Source organism: Bufo bufo, chromosome 6 (genome assembly GCF_905171765.1).
Source record: "Bufo bufo chromosome 6, aBufBuf1.1, whole genome shotgun sequence".
Taxonomy (NCBI): domain Eukaryota; kingdom Metazoa; phylum Chordata; class Amphibia; order Anura; family Bufonidae; genus Bufo; species Bufo bufo.
The window spans coordinates 193,850,475-193,875,786 of record NC_053394.1 but is presented as its reverse complement, the minus strand read 5'-3'; the positions used below and the strand labels follow the sequence as shown (position 1 = coordinate 193,875,786).

The following is a 25,312-nucleotide window of genomic DNA, read 5'->3' as shown; positions in this document are numbered from 1 at the left end:
TTTAGGCACCTCTTTCAGCAGTTTATAAAACTGTCTACTCGCTGATGGCATCTCAGTGACAGTGTGTCATGTCACACAGTGGCTCCTGCTTTCTCCTTAGCGGTGCTGGTGTGTTGCAGTGTGACTGAGTTGATTGGTGGAGCAGCAGTTCCTGCTCAATGCAGTTCTACCCATCAGATTAGCGTTTAGTGCTACAGAGGAAAGGAAGAAGAATCAAATTCTTAATCCAACCCCTCTCCACAGCCAGGAAAATTCAGCAGTAATTACCTCTTACATCCATTCCTCCTCCTCTCCTTTTAGTCCAGACCTCCATGATGACTTCTTTCAGCCAGGTCTCATCTCTGCAGAGTTTTCCACACAGCAATCTTAGGTTCCTCACTTTTTTATCATTCTCCACAACCTCAAATCCCAGTAAATAGCAAATACTATCCTGAAGAAATAATAGTGCTATGCAGATTGTCCCCCCATAGTAATAGTGCTCCTCAAAGTCCCACCAATAGTAATTCCCTCTTAAAATGGCCTCAATAGTAATACAGTGCACCCAACAGTGATTATGCTCCCAAGAATGCCTCCATTAGTAGAAGATTCCTCCAGTATTAATAATTCCCCACAGAGCCCACAGTAGAAATAAGCCCCCCGGACATGCTCGTGCACCCTTACCTTTAATTCCCTGGTAGTAAGACCTTTACTTTAGGGCAGGAACATATGGCATAATGTAGTACAGCTTTAATCGAGCATGTCAAATTATAGGTAATCAGAAATATTTTGTTACCAGACGTATCACAGAAATAGATTGCTTTCTCCATGTTGGGGGACACTATACATTTTCCACATGGTGTAAAGCCCCATTTAGGTTTTCTCACTCTAGGGAAGAGGTGGAATTGACTGCATATAGAGGCTTCTTACCAGGTGATCTTGCCACAATCTAAGGTTTCAGGGTAGCATATATTGCAACAATGGGATCCATCAGCAAAATAGGCTGAATACTAAACGGGACGGTGCAGGATTTGCAGGACACTGAGGAGAACTCTGACGTCAATCAACTGTACATAGGCGTGCCAAAGGGTGAGAAGACGGAGCCTCTAGGAGCTGCAGCAACGCCCCACTATCACCTAGAGGCTCATTAGCATATTATAAAAGTCTTTATTTTGAGGGAACGGCGGCAGACAGGGAGTTTTAAAGCATACTGCTGAAATTAGCACATCACTAATGTCAGTCAGCTACATAACGAAACCCTTTTAATAAGAGTTTTCAGCCGTAGATCTTCTGAATAAATCAGTCTTAATACTACCATTGACACCCCACTGGAGTTTCACAACCAGAAACTCAATAGTATCTTTATCAAATTTAAACGTCAATTTAATATTTCTTCTGTTATCATTCAAGATCTTAAAGGTCATGCAATTCGCATATTGTTCCCAGCCAGGTCAAAAATATACCATCGATGTACCGCGCCCAAAATATGGAGTGGTCTGTCAATGTATATCGATCTCACTGGAACAGGTCCTTTTCCCACAGCCCCAGGAACAGGTTAGCATATGAGGGCGCACAAGGTGCATGTAAATTACATCAATCCCCAGCCTTCAGCACCATCCATCAAACAGTCCCATGTAAGTATCATCAATCCCGAGCCGTCGCCATGATACAGTTCCATGTAAGGCTACAAGCACCCTTCCAATTTCTCGCCAGCTGTTTTTAACATCTGTTTTGCATCTGCTGCAGTGATCAGTGATTATTTTTGTTGCAGTTCCAGATCCCATATGCATACTCCCAAAGTCCGTATCCCTATCCTTTGTCATGTTTTTTAGTCTCTTGGTTTTTTTTTCCCCCAGCCCTGCACTAAGTTCTTTGTGTGAGCTGTGACCACCAAGTGCTAATCAGTGTGTACATCAGTGATCAGCACCTGTGCTCAGTTTTTTGACATACAAAGTGCCTTTCAAAATATTCCCTGTTTTGGTGCCTCACCACCTGGAATTAACATGGATTGTTTGAAGATTTGCATAATTTTAATTTATAGATCATGCCGACAACTTTCAAGATGTTTTTTTTTTTCTCCTTGTGAAGCAAACAACAAATAGGACAAAATAACAAAGTCAATGTGCATAACTATTCACTCCCCTAAGTCAATCACAGCTCTGCTTTGGATAGGTCTCTATGTGCTTGCAACATCTTACCACTGGGATTTTTGCCCATTCCTCCTCGCAAAACTGCTCCAGCTCCTTTAAGGCTACTTTCACACTTGCGGCAAAGTGATCCGGCATGCAGTTCCGTCGTAGGAACTGCCTGCAAAGTCCGGCAAAACGTATGCCAACTGATGGCATTTGTAAGACTGATCAGGATCCTGATCAGTCTTAAAAATGCCTGATCAGTCAGAAAAATTCATTGAAATTTCATTTTCGCCGGAGATAAAACCGTAGCATCCTGAACGCATAACTCTCCATTCAGAATGCATGGGGATATACCTGATCAGAAAAACTCTAGTGTGAGAGTACCTTAAGGCCGAATGCACAGGGCCGTGAGTGGTCCGTGGTATCCCGGCCTGGCATCCTGCTGAGAGCCGCTGCTGCACTACAGTAATACTCTCATATTATCTATGAACCGTGTTGATTCGGCCTAAGTTGGATGGTTTGTGCTTGTGAACAGCAGTCTTTAAGTCTGACCAGATTTTTTATTGGATTGAGATCTGGGCTTTGACTAGGCCATTCCAACACATTTACATGTTTCCCTTTTAAACCTCTCAAGTGTTCCTTTAGCAGTGTGTTTGGGGTCATTGTCCTGCTGTAAGGTGAACCTCCATCCTAGCCTCAAATCGCACACAGAATGGCACAGGTTTTGCTCAAGAATATCCCTGTCACCCTGTCAATATGCTGTCACCACCATGTTTCACTGTGGGGGATGGTGTTCTTTGGGTGATATGATGTGTTGGATTTGCGCCAGACATTCTTTGATGGCCGAAAAGTTCAATTTTAGTCTAATCAGACCAGAGCACCTTCCTCCATTCATTTTGAGAGTCTCCCACATGCCTTTTTGCAAACTCACAACGTGCCTTTTTGTTTTTTGCTGAAAGTAATGGCTTTATTTTGGCCACTTTACCATAAAGCCCAACTCTATGGAGCGTTCGGCTTATTGTCATCCTATGTACAGATACTCCAGTCTCTGCTGTGGAACTCTACAGCTCCTCCAGGGTTACCTTAGGTCTCTGTGCTGCCTCTCTGATTAATGCCCTCCTTGCCCGGTTTGTGAGTTTTGGTGGGCGGCCGTCTCTTGGCAGGTTTGCTGTTGTTCCATGTTCTTTCTATTTGGCTATCATAGATTTGATGGTGCTTCTGGGGATCATCAAATATGTGGATATTTCTTTTTATAACTTAACCCTGACTTGTACTTCTCAACAACATTGTCCCTTACTTGTTTGGAGAGTTCCTTGGTCTTCATGGCAGTGTTTTGGTTAGTGATGCCTCTTGCTTAGGTGTTGCAGCCTCTGGGGCCTTTCAAAAAAGGTGTGAATATGTAATGACAGATTATGTGACATTTAGATTGCACACAGGTGGACATCATTTCACTAATGTGACTTCTGAAGGTAATTAAAGATTTTTTTGTTTACTGAATTGCCACCATGCAATGATGTATGAGATATGTCCTTGGAAGGGGAAGTGTGAAACTGCTCCAGAGCCCACTCTGCGTAAGAATTCCCTAGGATGAAAATAACTGACTTCCCTAGCAACCACCCCAAATACGTAAATAAGTGGTATCTCTCAATGAGCATGGGTTTCATTGGCAATGTGTGATTCCTGTTATATGCTGTGCTGATGAAAGTTGCTGACTTTTTATGGTTCATATTCATAAGGTACTCTCTGGAATTTATCCTCTCTGGACTCCATAAAGATGGAACTTGTGGATCAAGCCCTTTACACTCTGATTCAGGAGATCCTTGTTCCTTATTCTGGTTGGCAGAAGGATGGTGGAGCAGTGAATGCAGAAGAGGGGAAGACCCGACACATCGAGTGGGAGCCTGCGTTGGTTAATACAACAGGATGCTTACGGTAATTAAAGTCACATTAACCAATTTAAATTCTTTTCAGGCTGCTAATAGCATTATATATGTTTTGTATGCTGCTGTGTGTCCCCCCCCTTCCCTTTCATTACCTGATTGTTAACACCCCCTCTGGGCCTATCCAACTGCAAATAACTAACTTCTGAGCCAACCTAGATGTACATTGGACCCTCAAGATACAGTTGTCTCAGGGTACAGTATTTTCAGCATAATGTAGGAAGGAACAAGGGGCTGTCATTGATGGTCGGTACGTGTCACCGAGGTTCCTTGCCTCTGTGAGTTAAGAGCTGTTTTTTCTCAAGTGTCATTATTGCAGATTGCAGTCTGACACTTCAGCTGTTTAGTATGGCTGTAAAGCTGATCCGGTATAGTTTTTACTGGAAGTAGTCAAAAGTGCTGGGTGGGTGTCTTCTCCCCACGTTCCAGGCCGGTTCTTGGCCACTTAGGCCTCATGCACACGACTGTTGTGTGTTTTGCGGTCCACAAACCACGGATCTGCAAAACACGGATGGCGTCCGTGCGCATTCCGCAATTTTAATATAGGACCACGGAACCGAGCAATGGATGCGGACAGCACACGGAGTGCTGTCCGCATCTTTTGCGGCCCCATTGAAGTGAATGGGTCCACATCCGAGCCGACAAAACTGCTGCTCGGATGCGGACCAAAACAACGGCCGTGTGCATGATGCTTTATAAAGCGGTCAGCACTATCAGTTGGTGGTGGATCTACCTCCATCTGACAGTGAAGCTGTGGAGTCCTCTGTGCTGAAGACTGCAAATGAACTTTTCTGTGGCTAAGCATTCAGTCGGGTGTGAACTGACACCTAGGATTCCAGGTGAACATTGTTTTTGTTTTTGCTGTGTATAAACAAGCACCAAGACTTATGTTTTGCTGAGTGTGAATAAAACACAGAAGTTTTATTTACAACCTGGTTCCTTGCCTCTATACTGCATCCGCTAACCTGTCTACCAGAGCAAATCCCCACATTTGGTGGAGAATGCGGGCAATTCTGCAGTGAGGCTGGCATGAAAGCCAAATTTTTTTTTATTTTTTTTATTTTTTTTTCCGGGCTCGGGTGTATGTCCTTTATCATGCCGACAGGGTTACGACCCGTGTCCCCTGACAAAAAGGAGGTGGTTGTGAAGGCCCTCATGGAGGCTAACTTGCAGCACCGAGAGGCTAACAAGCAGCAGCAGGAAACCAACCAGCTGCTATTTCAGCATGTGATGGCGTTACTAGCGGCAGAAGCGTCCCAGAAGGTCCACGATGCCCGGAAAGCTGTCCGTGCGGCGAGCCCTAGGATGACCCCCTCGGACGACGTCAAGACCTATCTGGCAGTATTAGAAAAGGTGTCCGTGAGGGAGAAGTTACCCCAAGACCAATGGGCGGAGGTGGTCGCTCCGTTCCCAGCGTCTGGACCCCAGCAGGTGTTTTTCGACCTACCAGATGATCAAGCGGCCGACTACCCGACCGTAAAAGGTGAGATTCTGGCAAGACTGGGGGTGAATGTATTGGTCCGGGCCCAGCAGGTGCAGCAGTGGGAATTTAACCCGGCTGAACCCGCCAGACTGCATTATTATGATCTGCTACATTGGTTGCAAAAATGGCTCCAGCCTGACGTACTCAGTCCCACTGCTATGCTGAACAGTCTGTTGGCGGATGTGTTTTGGAGGGCTTTGCCGTACCCTCTCCAGCACTGGATCGGCCAGGTGTCTCCTGGTAATGCTCTAGAAATGGTCCACCTGGCGGAGCGCTATGAGGCCATCAGAAATCTACAGGGGAGTTCTTTTGGGAGGGAGCCAGTTAAACCCCGAAAAATCTCCACCCTCGACCAGGTGGCAAAATCCGCTCGGGATATACTCCTTACAGATCCAGCTCCGACGGTCTGTTGGCGTTGTCAATAGCTTGGTCACATAAGGGTCGAACTATGGCTACCGCCCCTCAATGTATACCAAGAGGCTGTGTGCAACTGGTACCCTTGAGACAATAGACAATAGTCACCTGTGCCAGGTGCAAGTGGGAGATACCCTGGCGGTGGCGCTGCTGGACTCGGGGAACCTGGTGTCCCTGGTAAGAGCTGCTCTGGTGCGGCCCGCTGAGTATACTGGCCGAAAAGTCGGCGTTGTGTGCATCCATGGAGACTTAAAGGACTATCCCACCGCCCTGGTGTTTCTATCCACGGTGGTCGGCTGGTGGATTCATGAGGTGGCCATAGCCACAAAGTTACATTATGAACTAATAATTGGCAGAGACTTCCCCGGTTTCCCATCACTGTGGCCTGAGGTGAGGGTCACCGATACCCATGGGGCAGGAGTAACCCAATAAAATGGCCTTGCTCAGGGGGGAAACTGGAACCCTATGAACCTGAGACCAAAGGGCCAGCAGTAGGGGTGGCCACTACTGCAGTGGAAGGGGTTTTGTGGTTCAACAGGAGATGCTGTACCAGGTAAATCAACTACAGGGTGAGCATATTGAACAGTTGGTGGTGCCCAAGGCGTATCGCAAGCTCGTGTTTGAGTTAGCCCACCAACATGTTCTTGGGGAACATCTGGCCCAGCAGAAAACGCAGGACCGGATTCTACAGCGGTTTTACTGGCCCAGTGTGTTCAGGGAGGTGGAAGAGTATTGCAAGTCTTGCCCAACCTGCCAGATAACCAGCCCCTAGCCACATTTCCGTAGTCCCCTGGTCCCTCTCCCGATTATTGAGGTTCCATTCGAGAGGATCACTATGGATCTCATAGGCCCAGTACCAAAATCCTCTAGAGGGCACCAACACATCCTGGTAGTCCTGGACTATGCCACTCGGTACCTATAGGCAGTGCCGCTGCGACATACCTCCACCAAAGAGTTAGTGGAGATTTTTTCTCGAATGGGCCTACCTAAAGAGATCCTGACCGACCAGGGGACCCCTTTTATGTCAAAAGTCATTAAGGGAACTCGGTAAACTACTACAGATCAAACAGTTGCGGATGTCCGTCTATCTCCCGCAAATGGACTGCCTGGTAGAAAGATTTAATCAAACCTTGAAAAACATGTTAAAGCGGGTGGTGTCTAAAGATGGAAGGGATTGGGATCTGCTACTCCTCTATCTCATGTTTGCAGTGCGAGAGGTGCCCCAGGCCCCTACTGGGTTCTCGCCCTTCGAACTGCTGTATGGCCAGCATTCGCATGGTTTGTTGGACATAGCTAAAGAGGCGTGGGACCAACAACCCACACCGCATAAAAGTGTGATTGAGTATGTCACTCGGATGCAAGAGCAGGTGGAGACAGTGTTGCCGCTGGTTAAGAAACATATGGAGGCAGCCCAGCGAGCTCAGAGTAGGGTCTATAATCGCCAGGCTCTGGTCCGGAATTTTAACCCGGGAGATCGGGTTTTGGTTCTGGTGCCGACAGTGGACAGTAAGTTCCTGGCTAGGGGGCAGGGTCCCTACAAAGTGCTCGAAAAAGTTGGGGAGGTAACCTACAATGTACTCTAGCCCAGGCGGAGAAAGCCGGAGCAGGTGTACCATGTAAACTTACTGAAACCGTGGAAAGATAGGGAGACCAGTACGGACAACAGCCCCCAGCCGGGTTTTCTTGGGGTAGAATTTCCAGTCCCACAGTCTGATACGAGGGAAGCAGTTGCCACCGACAACCTTTCCTCTAAACAGACTCAGGAGGCCAGGGAGTTTGTCAGCAGAAACACAGATGTGTTTTCGGACCTCCCTGGACGCACTTCTATCATCCGCCATGACATTCACTGAGCCTCAGGCCAGAATCCGGTTGAAACCATTCCGGATACCTGAGTCGCTGTGACAAGCCATCTCGGAAGAAGTGCAGCTGATGTTACAGCTAGGTGTCATCGTGGAGTCAAAAGGTGAATGGGCCTGTCCGATAGTCTTAATACCCAAGCCGGACGGGACATTACGATTCTTTAACAACTTCCGCAAACTTAATGAGGTTTCCAAGTTTGACGCATATCCCATGCCCTGAGTGGATGAGCTTATTGAGAAGTTAGGCCAAGCCCGGTATTTTTCTGTTTTGGGCCTCACCAAAAGGTACTGGCTGGTACCCTTGACGGTGGCTACGAAGGAGAAAACTGCTTTTATCACACCAGAGGTGCTGTATCAGTACAAGGTATTACCCTTTTGTCTACATGGCGCTCCTGCGACATTTCAAAGGCTAATGTACATTGTACTCCGTCCACATCATCGGTACGCTTCGGCGTACCTGGACGATGTTGTTATCCACAGTACCGACTGGGAAAGTCACCTACCTAAAGTACAGGCTGTAGTTGACTCCCTTAGGAAGGCTGGCTTAACCGCTAACCTAAAAAAGTGCGCGATAGGGTTAGAAGAGACCAAGTACAAGGGGTATGTAATTGGGCGCGGAGTTATCAAACCTCAGGTGAACAAAATTGAGGCAATTCGGCAAGTAAAGTTTTTTTTCCTGGGAATGGTGGGATACTATATGAGGTTTGTCCGCCACTTTGCTACAGTGGCCGCACCATTGACAGGCCATTTGAAGGGACACAAGCCAGTGCAGTCCACTGGAATGAGCAGGTGGAAAAGGTTTTCTCAGCTTTTGAAGTCGGCCCTGTGTGGGTCCCAGTTTGGTGATGCCCGACTTTAAAAGAGAGTTTATAGTGCAGACCGATGCCTCCGATGTAGGTCTCGGTGCTGTACTGTCTCAGGAAGTCAACAGGGAGGAGCATCCTGTTGTCTTCTTCAGCCGGAAGCTTACCTTAGAAAAGACCAGGTATAGTATAGTGAAGAGAGAGTGCTTGGCTATCAAGTGGGCACTCGAGTCTCTGCTATTATTTGTTGGGGAGAAAGTATCTTCTGGTGACCGACCACTCCCCTCTCAAATAGATGAGCCAGACCAAGGACAGAAATGCCTGGGTCATCCGGTGGTTTCTGTCTTTGCAAAATTAAAATTTTTCGTTGGAACACAGGGCAGGCCGGTTACTAGGAAACGGATGCCCTGTCCCGGGTACACTGTTTAATGTGTGTCCACCCCCTCAGGGTTAAACAAAGGGGGCAGGTATGTAGGAAGGAACAAGGGGCCATCATTGATGGTCGGTACGTGGCACTGAGGTTCCTTGCCTCTGTGAGTTAAGAGCTGTTTTTTCTCAAGTGTCATTATTGCAGATTGCAGTCTGATACTTCAGCTGTTTAGTATGGCTGTAAAGCTGATCCGGGGTGGCTTTTACTGGGAGTAGTCAAAAGTGCTGGGTGGGTGTCTTCTCCCCACGTTCCAGGCCGGGTCTTGGCAGGCTTATAAAGCAGTCAGCACTATCAGTTGGTTGTGGATCTACCTCCTTCTGACAGTGAAGCTGTGGTGTCCTCTGTGCTGAAGACTGCAAACAGGCGTGCAGGCCGCCTGGAAGCCTGCCAGTGGAATTTTCTGTGGCTAAGCATTCAGCGGGGTGTGAACGGACACCTAGGATTCCAGGTGAATATTGTTTTGTTTTGCTGTGTATGAACAAGCACCAAGACTGTTATGTTTTGCTGAGTGTGAATAAAACACAGAAGTTTACAACCTGGTTCCTTGCCTCTATACTGCGTCTGCTAACCTGTCTACCAGAGCAAATCCCCACAATTCACAGTTTTTTTTAATATTTTTTTTTTCATGGACTATCGTAAGTTAAAACTAGACTCAACATACAATCACTCAGACTCGGATCCAGCCAATCGACATGGCCATTTCTCTAGTAAAACCCCTGTATTGGTTTTCTGGTAGCTCCTCTTTACAATACAGTACATTACTAGCTGCCCTGTACTGCCTTCTGTCTGTGCCAGAATGAGCTGCTTCTTTGAACACCAGATAAGGGCGACTCCATTTTATTTTTCTGGTACACTGTGCTATACAGTACCCTGAAGAAGCTCTTGTCCTCACCATAGAAAGTGATTTACAGCTTCCAGCATCTATCCCTCACTGTTTATATGAAAGAGCTTGCTTTATCTGGCTTAGTTATCTGCTTATATTTCTTAAATCTTCATTTTCTCTTATCTTGGGATGACATCTTAGGGCTTTGGAACCAGCTACCAGTTTTCCATAGAATTATGGACTCAAGTTACAATGGTTTCATCTTAAAATAGTCGTTCTGGAACATTGTAACTTTAGAGACCACTGTATTTGATATTTTTATTGGAACACCTTAGACCTTCCTTTTTTTTTTTTTTTTTGGCCTTCAGATCGGATTTTAACAAAAACAAAAAATGTACCTAGTTTGGACTGGACAGTGCTGCCATGCTGCAGATCTAGGACTCACAGCTTTTTCCGGCCTGGGCTGCACTGTAACCTGACAGTGTTGCACAGTGTCAGGTCATAGTGTGCGCGTATGTGCACTATGTCCTGATGCTGTACGCAATGCGGGGCCTAGACAAAGATCGGGGAATATGAGTACAGCAAGCACAGCACTGCCCTCACCTCTCCTTTCCTCCTGCATACTAATGACCACTTCCATAATGGAAGGGGCATTAGCATTTTTACTGTAAGACACATTGCTCCTTTCCCCTCACTTTTGTGGGGGGGGGGGGGGGGGGGGAGAAATGCGTCTTATAGTGCAGAAAATATTGTATCTACTGGCTGGACCCAAAGCAAAACTTCAAAGGACTAGAGCGCATTTTGGCGGCCTATTTTTCTATTGCTGTTTCTATTGCACCATACTGCCAGTACAGATGTTGTACAGTGCCAAACATTAGAAACTCCTTCAAAGTGACTTTTTTTTATATTTTGACTCCCTAAGTTTTTCATTAGGCTTAAACGAGTCGAGCTTCGGATCAGAAGTCGTTTTATTTAAACACCTCGGTTTTAATGCTGTCTGGAGACCTTTCTCCGTACAGATTTAAAATGTATTGCCTATGCGTTGGCAAACTAAGGTGAATCATTTCTACATCTCAAAAAAATCTTTAAATTAGGAATCCGAAGTCTGATTTGGTACCGAGGCACCAGCCGCTACCAAACCCGACTTCGGATTCCTAATTTAAAATGTTTTTAAAGATGAAATTAATTAATTAATTCACCAAAATTTCACGCGACTTGGGATGAAACGTAGGCAATACATTTTACTGCTGTACGGAGACCTTGGATCAATGATCTGAAGCTCGATTCCCTCAACACTATTTTTTATTTTGGTGAAATTTGGACATTTTTTAATGTGGCTTTTTGTTTTTTAATAAATGGGGGGAAAAACAATATGTGCCTTCGTATATTTTATGCACGAACCAGCCCCCCCCTCCCCCGCTATACTTAATATAGCCAAATCGAATACTCATAACTAAAAGGAAAAAAATGCTATACTATTGTTAAAGCTAAAATATATTTAAAATATTTTTATGAAAGTGTGTATACGTAACCAGCAGGGGTGCACTCACATGAAGAACATTGCACAACTGCCCCTTTTTTTACTTTAGATTGCAATGGGTCGCTGTATTACCCTGTTGCAGCAATGCCATGCAGGAAAACCACTTTGGCTGGTCTCTGGGATACTTACTGTGACCGCAGCTGTCTAATGATGGCACGTTCAGAGATCTGCAGCACCACGGGGAGCCGGCAGATCATAATGTAACAACACTTTTTATATGTCGGGTTACAGATAAGCGCTTACTGCCATGATGTATATAGTCGTGCGACGGTAAGCCAGAGGTTAAACAGTCAACATTTTATTAACCCCTGACTAAAAAGTACCTCTTTTCTTCTGATAAAACAAAGGAGTTGAAAGCTGTAAGGACTACAATAAACTTTTCTGATTAGAAAATTTAGAAGATCTGTTCACGACGAGATGTTCAGTGGCCTGGAGCAGAGGAGGAAGAGTTTTTCCAGTGCATAAAACTCTGCATGATTTAATTAAGAGTAAATGGAAGTTGCCAGACCGAAAACTTTTCATTCCTAGAACAATAAAACGTAGATTCCTATTTAATGAGGAAGATCACACATTACTTACCCAATGTCCCAAAGTACATGTATCCTTATCAAAATTGGTTAAGAGCGCTAATTCTTTAACTTTTGAAAACATAGGTAGTCTAAAAGATCCCATGGACAAAAAAGTTAATACCTGCTTCGAGATCCTGGGAAGCGACTGCAGCGATGTTTAAACTTAATCTAGCATACAATCACAATCAGCAATCTGTACTGTGTGAGATAATTTAACTAAGTTCAGAACCGTGAGGCCTCAATAGCATTGGATCTGCGAGTAAGTGCGAGACCTAATAATAAAAGCCATAAATATATCCATCATAAATCGGCTATTAGCCATAGACATAAGAAACCAGAAAAGGAATGAGTAAACAGAAAAGAAAAAGAAAGGGGGGGGGGGGGGGCATATGCTAGAAGGAGGGGAAAAACAGTGGAGGAGTGCACAGCCATCCCCAGATACTCCTTAACGGAACATAAGGGGAAAAGCTAGACAGATTAACCCTCCCGAAGCCAGGAGGTGAAGTCCGCACCAGCTTTAAACTTGATCCAAGGATCCCATGTGAGTCTCACCTTATCTGCCTTCCCAGTGTTCTCAGCCATCAGTCTCCATCCTCTCCAACAGATCCACTTCTGTCATCCATTCTTTAATAGAAGGTGGGGTAGAGGACCTCCAGTGTCTAGAGGGTACTGTGTGTGTGGCAGAAAGTGACGCAAAACATCCTGTTTAATGGCTGACACAGGGGCCGATAGAGAGAGGAGAGCATTCTGTAGTGTGGGTGTTATGCGCTTACCCGTCACTTGATATCAATTTTTAAAATGTGTTGCCACAAAGGTTGGATAGAGAGGCAGGACCACCAGATATGTTTCATATTTCCCATCTCTGAATTGCAACGCTAACAAACCTCCAGCACATCAGGATAATAGGAGTGACAAACAGACGGACATCTGTACCATCTGGTCAGGATCTTGTAATTCTTCTCCTGAGCAGTGTTATAGGCCATATTTGATTATGGATCTTTCCCATAGAAGAGTCAAATGATGAGTTATTATTGAAAACTCTTTGAGAGGGTGTGCAATCATGTAAGATCCAGGACAAGGAAGTTAGTGGTATTGGGGATATATCCTCTTCAACTTGGATCCATTGTTTGTGGGGCTTATTATGGAACCATTCCACAATCCTCTGAAATAGAGAGGATTGATGATATAGATCAAAGTCTGGGAGTCCAGATCCTCTCTCCAGTTTACACTTAATCTGGACTTTGTCAAATACAAGGTCTGAGGGAGCCTCATACAAATTTAACTGCTCTCTGTACAGAAGAAACTCCTAGGGGTTAGGATTGGGACCGTTTGAAACAAGGACAAAAACCACTGTAAGATACCCATCTTAACAGCGTTTATACAGCCAAACCAGGACAGTCTTAGGCGATTATAACAGCTAGGTCTTGTAGTATTTTTTGGAGGAGAGGTGCATAGTTTAGTGAGAATAGGAATGAGCACTCCGAAGTTCAGATTCTGAAAAATGAATGTCCAGAGCGGATGTCTCTTCAGCTGACAAGGTAGGAAGTGCAGTATCCCCAATATAAGAATCCACTCTGGTCTGGAACTTCTTGCATGGCATATCCGCAAGGGGGCCTTTCAGATTATATAGATGAGTGTAATAAAGGATTCTTTATGGTAAGAGCAGTCAGACTATGGAACTCTCTGCCTGAGGAGGTGGTGATGGTGAGTACAATAAAATAATTCAAGAGGGGCCTGGATGTATTTCTGGAGTGTAATAATATTACAGGTTATAGCTACTAGACAGGGGTTGTTGATTCAGGGGGTTATTCAGATTGCCTTATTGGCGTCGGGAAGGAATTTTTCCCCCCTTAAGTGGGGAAAATTGGCTTGTACCTCAGGTTTTTTTTTTGTTGCCTTCCTCTGGATCAACTTGCAGGATAACAGGCTGAACTGGATGGACAGATGTCTTTTTTGGCCTTATATACTATGTTACTATGTTAATATAAAGGTATTTGGGTGCCCATATATTAGCGTGGGTCTGCCATCTAAATGAGAAGGAAGCATTGAGGCTTTCTACCAGTGGACTGGGTAAGGTGATATTAAGGGCTTTTATTTTAGAATAATTGATTTGAAATTACTGACTTGGCCAAATCTCTCAAATTCCTTAATCAAAACGGGGAAGGACACCTGCGGGTTGGTCAAATATAAAAGGTCATCCGCATAAAGAGCTACTTTATATTGACGGGATCCGATCTGTATTGCCTGTAACATGTGGAGGTTTACGCAAAGCAGTTGCTAGATGCCCCATAGCTATGACATAAGGCAAAAGTGAGAGTAGGCAGCCCTGCCTGGTGCCATTGGTCACAGGGTAGGGTGAGGAGAGAAAACCATTCATTTGGACCCTGGCCATTAGCTTATGGTATAAAGCAAAAATTCTGCTCAATAATTTGGGGCCTAAACCTAATTGTACGAACTCTGATCGAAGGAAGGTCCAGTGAACCGTCGAAGGCTTTTTCAGCATCGACGGATACCAGACAAGCAGGAAGTTTTTGTTTATTAATGTGGGAGATAAGAAGCAGAGTTTTTGTGGTATTATCTCTCGCCTCACTGTGACAAACAATGCCCACCTGATCAGTATGGATAACTCTGGGGAGGATAGGAGAGATACTGTTAGCAATTAGTTTAGCAAACAGCTTCAATCAGAGTTAATTAGCTAGATGGGTCTGTAGTTATTACAGATCGACATGTCCTTTCCTGGTTTGGGCAGAACCGAGATGTTGTCTGAAAGAGTCTGAGCAGTAAATGGGGACATATCAGTATTGTGGAGTTAAACACTTTGGTCAAGAATGTGGATAATTAGTCCAAGAAAACTTTATAAAAGTCATTGGGAAGGCCATCTGGACCAGGACTTTTTCCATTAGGAGCGGCCTTAATGGCTGCTTGAAGTTCAGATTCAGAAAAATGAATGTCCAGTGCGGATGTCTCTTCAGCTGACAAGGTAGGAAGGGCAGTATCTCCAATATAAGAATCCACTCTGGTCTGGAACTCCTTCAGGTTATATAGATGAGTGTAATACTTTCTAAAGATGTCTGCAGTATCCTAAGGGGCATGTTTAGGTATTCCATTAGGAGATTTAACCATAGAAATCAAAGTATTTGGTGGACGTGGGTGTAAAAATCTCCCCAAAGCACTGCCACTTTTGTTAGAAAAATAACGCCTAGTATAGGCATAGGCTTGATCAAGAGTACTTTTAAGGGTGTCCAAAAAGTTGTATTTCCAGCTAACCTTTGTCATATCTACCCTGTGTGCTCGGAATCCACAAGCAAGTCCTTGATGTGGTAAGTAAACAGAGAAAAAATGGTTCCACTGTGCTTTTCATAAGAACTTCCTCTTTATTTATGTAAGAAATATCAAAGTGTAGACAAATCCATACAGCAAGCTATAGTTTACACGTTTCGGACAACAATGTCCTTAGTCGTAGCCACAGTGACGGAACCATTTTTCCTCTGTTTACTTTTAAGGGTATTTCCGGCCTGCCATAGGGAAGCGAGAACAGTGGGATCTTTAGTGTTTTTGTGAGTAGCATCCAGCTCTTGAAAGAAGGGAGGACTATATCAAGTTAGTGTCAACAGACACACCCTAACAGAGAACCTGACTGGAACAGGCGATGGTAATCTCCATAAGGCACACCTCACATTCTAGAATTATACATAAAACAGAGTAAAATGAAGCACTGTGGAAAGAATATGAAAAGGAGGAGACAAGCAAAAAGGAAAAGGAGCTCAACTGATAACACTATCTCAGTTGTACATGTATCCCATTAAGGCCCGTCGCAATCCCACAACTCTCAAAGGTAAGAAGACTGCCATTGATACGAAAGAAGTATAAGAAACCCCCCCCAACCTGACCGAGTGGGGGTATGAGGTCACAATGTAATGTTCAGTGACTAATAGCACTGTATGGGCCTACGACCGCTACCAACCAGGTATAAGACCGCAGAGATATATCAAAAAGAGAGCAGCAGTATTAAAAGGTGAAACATAAAGAAAAGGTAGAAAAGACAACCCAAACCCCAAATTAACTGAACTAAAGAATTGGCACATCTCAATAGTACTAATAAAAAGAGCTAGTAGCCAGGCACGCTACACCTAGATGCAAGCCAAATAACCTGTAATGATACGTCAGCAGGGGAATGAAGTGGGACTCAGAGATCCCAGATAACCTGTAGGCAGATGTCCATTGTCCTTGTACTGAAGGAAAAAAAGCGAGGACATCTCTAATGATTAAGGTAAATAGTTATGGAACCATCATCTGTAAGGAGACCATAACTCAAATTGACTAGGAGGATCATGTTGAGGATGTCCTTGGGTTCAGGAGACGTCTGGGTCCATTGTGGTGGGAGGTTGCTGCTCCGGTGGGGAAAAGAGGATGGTCGTCGTCTTCTTGTAGGTCTTTGAGGAGATGGTGGCGTGAACGGCCAATTTGGAATAAATGAGGAAGGGAGCCCCAAAGCTTTTAGCAGGTCTGGTAAATCAGATGGAGATCATAATACATAGGTTGAGGATCTCTTGCGGACTTGTAGTAGGAATAGATAACCACAGTAGTATGGGAGATTGTGTGCCCGCAGCATCTCCAGCAAAGGGCGCAGCGCTCTCCGTTTAGCCAGGGTGGTTCTGGATAGATCTGTTAATAGTTCAATAGATGCTCCTTCGTATTAAATAGTGCCTGATGCATAATCTCCTCTTTTATCTTTAAAAACAATCATACTGGTGCCCCAAAGACAAACAGGATATTCATCTTATTTTTTTTTTGTTTTGTTTAAAAAAAAAATAAAAAATAAAAATAATCCTGCATAATAACAACCTTTAAAACATCTAAACAAGTTGATTTCCTATCAGAAAATCAAAATAAAGTCAATTATAAATACAGGGTGGGCCATTTATATGGATACACCTTAACCACTTCCCATCTGGGCCCTTTGCCCCCTTCCTGACCAGGCCAAATTTTGCAAAACTGACATATCTCACTTTATGTGGTAATAACTTTGGAACACCTTTATTTATCCAAGTCATTCAGAGATTGTTTTCTCGTGACACATTGTACTTCATGATAGTCATAAATTTGAGTCAAAATATTTCACCTTTATTTATGAAAAAATCACACATTTACCCAAAAATTAGAAAAATTCGCAATTTTCTAAATTTCAATTTCTCTGCTTTTAAAACAAAGTGATACCTCATAAAATATTTATTATTTAACATTCCCCATATGTCTACTTTATGTTGGCATCATTTTGGAAATGTCGTCATTTTATTTTTTTAGGACGTTAGAAGGCTTAGAAATTTAGAAGCAATTCTTCAAATTTGTAAGAAAATTGCCAAAACCCACTTTATAAGGACCAGTTCAGGTCTGAAGTCACTTTGTGGGGCCTACATAGTGGATACCCCCATAAATGACCCCATTGTAGAAACTACACCCCTCAAGGTATTCAAAACCGATTTTACAAACTTTGTTAACCCTTTAGGCGTTCCACAAGAATTAAAGGAAAATGGAGATCAAATTTTTAAATTTCACTTTTTTGGCAGATTTTCCATTTTAATTAATTTTTTTCTTTAACACATCGATGGTTAACAGCCAAACAAAACTCAATATTTATTACCCAGATTCTGCGGTTTACAGAAACACCCCACATGTGGTCGTAAACTGCTGTATGGGCACACGGCAGGGCACAGAAGAAAAGGAACTCCACATGGTTTTTAGATGCCATGTCCCATTTGAAGCCCCCTGATGCACCCTTACAGTAGAAACTCCCAAGAAGTGACCCCATTTTGGAAACTAGGGGATAAGGTGCCAGTTTTATTAGTACTATTTTTGGGTACATATGATTTTTTGATCATTCATTATAACACTTTATGGGGCAAGGTGACCAAAAAATTGGTTGTTTTAGCACAGTTTCTATTTATTTATTTTTACAGCGTTCACCTGAGGGGTTCAGTCAAGTGACATTTTTATAGAGCAGATTGTTACGGACGTGGCGATACCTAATATGTATACTTTTTCTCATTTATTAAAGTTTTACACAATAATAGCATTTTTGAAACCAAAAAATTATGTTTTAATGTGTCCATGTTCTGAGAGCTATAGTTTTTTTATTTTTTGAGAGATTTTCTTATGTAGGGGCTCATTTTTTGCGGGATGAGGTGACTGTTTTATTGGTACTATTTTGTGGGACATACGCCTTTTTGATCACTTGGTGTTGCACCTTTTGTGATGCAAGGTGACAAAAATTGCTTGTTTTGACAGTTTTTTTTTATTATTTTTTTACGGTGTTCACCCGAGGGGTTAGGTCATGTGATATTTTTATAGAGCTGGTTTTTACGGACGCGGCAATACTAAATATGTCTATTTTATTTTATTTTTTCTATTTTTAATTTTTTTTTTTATTCCTTACTTGGGTTTTTTTTTTTTTTACATGTGAAACTTTTTTTTTATTTTATTTTTTCAACCCTTTATTTTATTTTTATTTTATTTTACACTTTTCGTCCCCCATTAGGTCATACAAGACCTCTGGGGGACATTTACTTCACTTTTTTTTTTTTTTACACAGTTGATTTCTCCTGTAACTGGGGCTGACATAGTAGCCCCAGTTACAGAAGAAATGCACCCCTATAGAGGCTGTACAGCAGCAATCCAGCGCTGTACAGCCTCAGTGCAGGGCTGATCGAGGTCTCTGAGAGACCTCACACAGCCCCTGCACTCCCCGGTCCCGGCGGTCACATGACCGCCGGGCCGGAACAAGAAGCGCTGTGTCTGCAGCGATCGTGAAGGCAGGGACACCTGGGAACTGTCCCTGCCTTATCTCTGGGTTGCCCTGCGGTCACCCCGATCAGCAGCTGCACGATTAGCGTGCAGCTGCTATTTCTGACAGGACGTTTTAAAACGTGCTGTCAGAAATAGACGTCCACCCATAGGACGTTTATATCCTATGGGCGGACGTGAGGCGGTTAATAAAATGGGAATGGTTGGTGATATTAACTTCCTGTTTGTGGCACATTAGTATATGTGAAGGGGGAAACTTTTAAAGATGGGTGGTGACCATGGTGGCCATTTTAAAGTCGGCCACTTTGAATCCAACTTTTGTTTTTTCAATAGGAAGAGGGTCATGTGACACATCAAACTTATTAGGAATTTCACACGAAAAACAATGGTGTGCTTGGTTTTACCGTAACTCTGTTCTTTCATGAGTTATTTACAAGTTTCTCTTTGTTTACAGCCATTGACATGTCGCCGAGGTTAACACGTGAGGAGCGGATAGAAATTGTGTTGATGTCTGGTGAACGCAGTAACTGGGTCATTGCAGCAGATTTCAATGCAAGACACCCTACGAGACCACCCATCTCCCATGCTACAGTTAGCAAACTGCTTGCTAAGTTTCGTGAAACTGGTTCAGTGTTGGATTTTCCAAAATGTGGACGCATGAAATCTGTCTCTAATGAAGAAACATCAGCGGCTGTCCTAGCTTCATTCAGCAAGAGCCCACAGAGTAGCACTCGCCGCATGTCACTGGAGAGTGGCATTAGTCGAACATCCCTTCGGCGGATATTAGCTACTCACAAATGGCACCCTTACAAACTCTGAATTTGCAGAATGGGCAAAACAAAAATTGGAACAGGACCCTCAGTTTACGCAGAAGATTTTGTTCAGTGATGAGGCAAACTTTTATGTGAATGGTGAAGTTAACAAACAAAACCACCGCTATTGGTCTGACACTAACCCACATTGGATAGATCCCTCCAAGACTGTTGGAACAAAAAAATTGATGATATGGTGTGGTATATGGGGTACAAAGATAGTGGGGCCATTCTTCATCAATGGAAACCTCGAGGCCACTGGATATGCAAAATTGCTACATGATGATGTGTTTCCCTCTTTATGCACTGAATCTGGCACGTTTCCTGAGTTTTTCCAGCAAGATGGTGCACCACCACATTATGGGTGTCAGGTCCGAGCATTCCTAGATGAACAGTTTCCTGGAAAGTGGATTGGTCGTCGTGGGCCTATTGAATGGCCCCCAAGGTCTCCCGATCTGACCCCCTTAGACTTATCTTTGGGGTTATCTGAAGGCAATTGTCTATGCTGTGAAGATACGAGATGTGCAGCACCTGAAACTACGGATACTGGAAGCCTGTGTTAGCATTTCTCCTGCGGTGTTGCTATCAGTATGTGAAGAGTGGGAGAAGAGGGTTGCATTGACAATCCAACACAATGGGCAGCACATTGAACACATTTTATAAGTTGTCAGAAACTTGTAAATAACTCATGAAAGAATAAAGTTACATTAAAACCAAGCACACCATTGTTTTTCTTGTGAAATTCCCAATAAGTTTGATGTATTCACATGACCCTCTTCCTATTGAAAAAACTAAAGTTGGATTCAAAATGGCCGACTTCAAAATAGCCGGCATGGTCACCACCCATCTTGAAAAGTTTCCCCCCTCACATATACTAATGTGCCACAAACAGGAAGTTATTATCACCAACCATTCCCATTTTATTAAGGTGTATCCATATAAATGGCCCACCCTGTATATTACAGTGAGATTTTATTGCTTCCTTGGATCTCTAAGACACTTACTACTATGTTCCAATTCGTCTGAAAGATCAAAAATTTCTAAGAATAGCGGTTTATCTGAAGGGAGTACTGCACCATTTTCAGTTTCAAGTTTTGCCGTTTGGTATCACTTTGGCACCCAGGGTCTTTACAAAAGTAATTTGTAGAAGTAGTGACGCATTTAAAAACACTAAATGTATTGGTTATCCCCTACTCAGACTACCTTTTTAATAGTAGGGAGTTCAGCATTGTGTTTGGAAAGAAATGTGTTTCTGCTCTGCCAACTTCTTTATCGTTTGTGGTGGATCATAAATTGGGAAAAGTCCACTCCCTCTTTTTGTCCTAGGGGCATTACTGGACTCTACTTATCTAAAAACCCAGTTGCCCCAAAGGTCTTTCAGATCCGGTGATTAACACAATGGTAGCTAGTAGAAAAGAATCAAGATCTATTCTAAAATATGGAAAAAAAATTATGTATGGTGTCGAGAGTCCCATCTGTCTACAGTTTTTTTCCATACAGTCTGTATTGGGGTTCCTCCATTCAGGGTTTGAAAAAGGCTAAGACCCAATACGGAGTGCATATTTCCACCCTGAGTTTGGTTTTTGACACAAATTGCTGATCATCCTTAGGTAATTACATTTCTAAAAGGAGCAGACAGGTTACGTCAGACATTTAGACCATTAATTACCCCATTGAACCTAAACTTGGTGTTGTTGGGTCTTATGGAGTCATCATTTGAGCCCTTAGAAATTTCTCTTCTAACATTCAAGACAATCTTTTTAGTAGCTATAACCTCAGCTCGTACAGTTGGCGAGATTCAAGCCTTAAAAATAGTGGTACCTTTCTTTAGGGCTTTTTTCTAACAAAAATGTATATAGAGTTGACAAAACCTTTTTATTCTTAGTTCCTTCTTATCGGCATCCTATGAGGCCAATGAGGATGCTGTTAATTGATTTAAATGCACTGGGTCTCGCTGAAGAGACCCTGGGCATTGAGGCTGCAATTCTTATTTTGGCCAGCAAGTGGCAGGCCAACATAAGAAATTATCAATTCTGAACAATTAAAGGGGTTGTCTGGGTTCAGAGCTGAACCCAGACATACCCATAATTTCACCCATGCAGCCCTTTAAATGTTAGCATTGGAGCATTTCATGCTCTGATGCTCTCCCTTGCCCTGCGCAGGATTGCGCAAGGCAAGGGCTCTTTTATTCCGCCCAACAGAGTGTTTGCTGACGTCACCGGCTTTGATGGGCCGGCTTTAGCACTGCCCTAGCCGTTTTACAGGCTAGGGCAGCGCTAAAGCCCACCCATCAGTGCTGATGATCTAACCGGGCTCACTGCTGGGTCATAAAAAAAGGAAAAAACAAACTTGAAATATATACAGTACAGACCAAAAGTTTGGACACACCTCCTTCAAAGAGTTTTCTTTATTATTATGACTATGAAAATTGTAGATTCACACTGAAGGCATCAAAACTATGCATCAAAACTATGAATTAAAACATGTGGAATTATATACATAACAAACAAGTGTGAAACAACTGAAAATATGTCATATTCTAGGTTCTTCAAAGTAGCCATCTTTTGCTTTGATTACTGCTTTGCACACTCTTGGCATTCTCTTGATGAGCTTCAAGAGGTAGTCCCCTGAAATGGTTTTCACTTCACAGGTGTGCCCTGTCAGGTTTAATAAGTGGGATTTCTTGCCTTATAAATGGGGTTGGGACCCTCAGTTGCGTTGAGGAGAAGTCAGGTGGATACACAGCTGATAGTCCTACTGAATAGACTGTTAGAATTTGTATTAGGGCAAGAAAAAAGCAGCTAAGTAAAGAAAAAAAACGAGTGGCCATCATTACTTTAAGAAATGAAGCTCAGTCAGTCAGCCGAAAAATTGGGAAAACTTTGAAAGTAAGGGCTATTTGACCATGAAGGAGAGTGATGGGGTGCTGCGCCAGATGACCTGGCCTCCACAGTCACCGGACCTGAACCCAATCGAGATGGTTTGGGGTGAGCTGGACCGCAGAGTGAAGGCAAAAGGGCCAACAAGTGCTAAGCATCTCTGGGAACTCCTTCAAGACCATTTCACGTGACTACCTCTTGAAGCTCATCAAGAGAATGCCAAGAGTGTGCAAAGCAGTAATCAAAGCAAAAGGTGGCTACTTTGAAGAACCTAGAATATGACATATTTTCTGTTGTTTCACACTTTTTTGTTATGTATATAATTCCACATGTGTTAATTCATAGTTTTGATGCCTTCATAGTCATGAAAATAAATAAAACTCTTTGAATGAGAAGGTGTGTAAACTTTTGGTCTGTACTGTATAAATTAAGTTTAAATAAATTAACATCATGGGTATCACTATGACCGAAAATGCACCTACTATTAAAATCTAAAAATATTTTACGCTGAATGGCGTAACGGAAACGGGGTCAAAATGGCCAATTTGCCATTTTTTCATCGCTTCCTACGCAAAAAAATGTAATAAAATTTGATCAAAAAGTCACACATACTCCAAAATGGTATCAATAAAAACTACAGATTGCCCTGCAAAAAAATAAGCCTCCACACAGCTCTATAGATATAACTATAAAAAGTAGGGGTCAGAATATGGTGCTGTAAAAAAAAATATATATACCAGTATTTATTTTCTTAAATTTTACATTTATTTTTACACTATTTAGACATAAAAACGTACACCTATGTGGTATCGTTGTAATCGTACTGACCCAGAGAATGAAGGGCACAGGTCAGTTTTGCTGCAAACGGAATGCCAGGGGAACAGAACCCATAAGACTGTGGAGGAATTGTGTTTTTAGTTTATTTTTATTTTCTTTTTTCCAATTCCACCCCATTTGGAATTTTTTTTACGGCTTCCCTCTACATTGTATGCCATATTAAATGGTGGCATTAGAAAGTACAACTTGTCCTGCCAAAAATAACCACTCATACATCTATGTGAATGGAAAAATTAAAGACGTTTTGTATCAAGGAAAATAGAGAAGAAAAATAAACTCAAACAAACAAAAAAACCTCTGGTATCCTAAGGGTTAAAGCATTACACCAGCTTAGTCGCGACTATTTGGACTGAAAAATCTGATGCGTCCATAGAGCAAATTTGCAGAGCAGCCACTTGGGCTAGCCCTCATAACTTTATAAAACATTATAGAATCGATGTTAATACCAGTCAGGATTTTGCATTTGGCAAGAAAGTACTGCAGGCTATAGTCCCACCTTAGAATATTTATCTGTTACTAGCAGAAGGACGCGGCTTCGCACGGGTATATTTCATCTATTTCATTTTATGTTTTTGTGTGTCATAAAAAGATATCGACAGTTTCCCCCATAACAGTGACCTCTACAGTACCTGCCCCTTTAACAATGACCTTCACAGTGCCCGCTCCTATAACAGTGCCTGCCCCTTTAACAGTGACTTCCACAGTGCCCACCCCTTTAACAGTGACCGCCCCTTTAGCATTGACCGCCCCTTTAACTGTGACTTTCACAGTGGCCGCCCCTTTAATAACTGTGACTTTCACAGTGGCCGCCCCTTTAATAACTGTGACTTTCACAGTGGCCGCCCCTTTAATAACTGTGACTTTCACAGTGGCCGTCCCTTTTATAACTGTGACTTTTACACTGGCCGCCCCTTTAATAACTGTGACTTTCACACTGGCCGCCCCTTTAATAACTGTGACTTTCACAGTGGCCGCCCCTTTAATAACTGTGACTTTCACAGTGGCCGCCCCTTTAATAACTGTGACTTTCACACTGGCCGCCCCTTTAACCACCTCAGCCCCCAGTGCTTAAACACCCTGAAAGACCAGGCCACTTTTTACACTTCTGACCTACACTACTTTCACCGTTTATTGCTCGGTCATGCAACTTACCACCCAAATGAATTTTACCTCCTTTTCTTCTCACTAATAGAGCTTTCATTTGGTGGTATTTCATTGCTGCTGACATTTTTACTTTTTTTGTTATTAATCGAAATTTAACGATTTTTTTGCAAAAAAAATGACATTTTTCACTTTCAGTTGTAAAATTTAGCAAAAAAAAACGAGATCCATATAGAAATTTTGCTCTAAATTTATAGTTCTACATGTCTTTGATAAAAAAAAAATGTTTGGGTAAAAAAAAAATGGTTTGGGTAAAAGTTATAGCGTTTACAAACTATGGTACAAAAATGTGAATTTCCGCTTTTTGAAGCAGCTCTGACTTTCTGAGCACCTGTCATGTTTCCTGAGGTTCTACAATGCCCAGACAGTACAAACACCCCACAAATGACCCCATTTCTGAAAGTAGACACCCTAAGGTATTCACTGATGGGCATAGTGAGTTCATAGAACTTTTTATTTTTTGTCACAAGTTAGCGGAAAATGATGATTTTTTTTTTTTTTAATTACAAAGTCTCATATTCCACTAACTTGTGACAAAAAATAAAAAGTTCTATGAACTCACTATGCCCATCAGCGAATACCTTGGGGTCTCTTCTTTCCAAAATGGGGTCACTTGTGGGGTAGTTATACTGCCCTGGCATTCTAGGGGCCCAAATGTGTGGTAAGGAGTTTGAAATCAAATTCGGCAGCGAGGATTCATGAAAAGGAAATGATCGGTAAGTAATCCAGTTTTTGTTTTTTTCCCCACCAAGAATATTCTTTTTTGGCTGTGTATATCACTTCCTATGGTGTACAATTAATACCTTCTTTTATTTTTTTTAAAAGCTCTTTGGATATGGTACATTAGCAAGAT

General features: G+C 42.9%; 1 protein-coding gene across 5 annotated transcripts in view; it reads left to right on the top strand.

Annotated features, from left to right (window-relative positions):
• The window catches only part of LOC121005864 (catenin delta-1-like), a 607,331-nt gene that overhangs the window by 215,366 nt on the left and 366,653 nt on the right, over positions 1-25,312 (top strand). For all 5 annotated transcript variants that reach the window (XM_040438663.1, XM_040438662.1, XM_040438660.1 and 2 more), the window contains one exon: positions 3,845-4,040. In XM_040438663.1, coding sequence (XP_040294597.1) covers positions 3,845-4,040 — 196 coding nt within the window. The remainder of the gene's footprint in view (positions 1-3,844; positions 4,041-25,312) is intronic.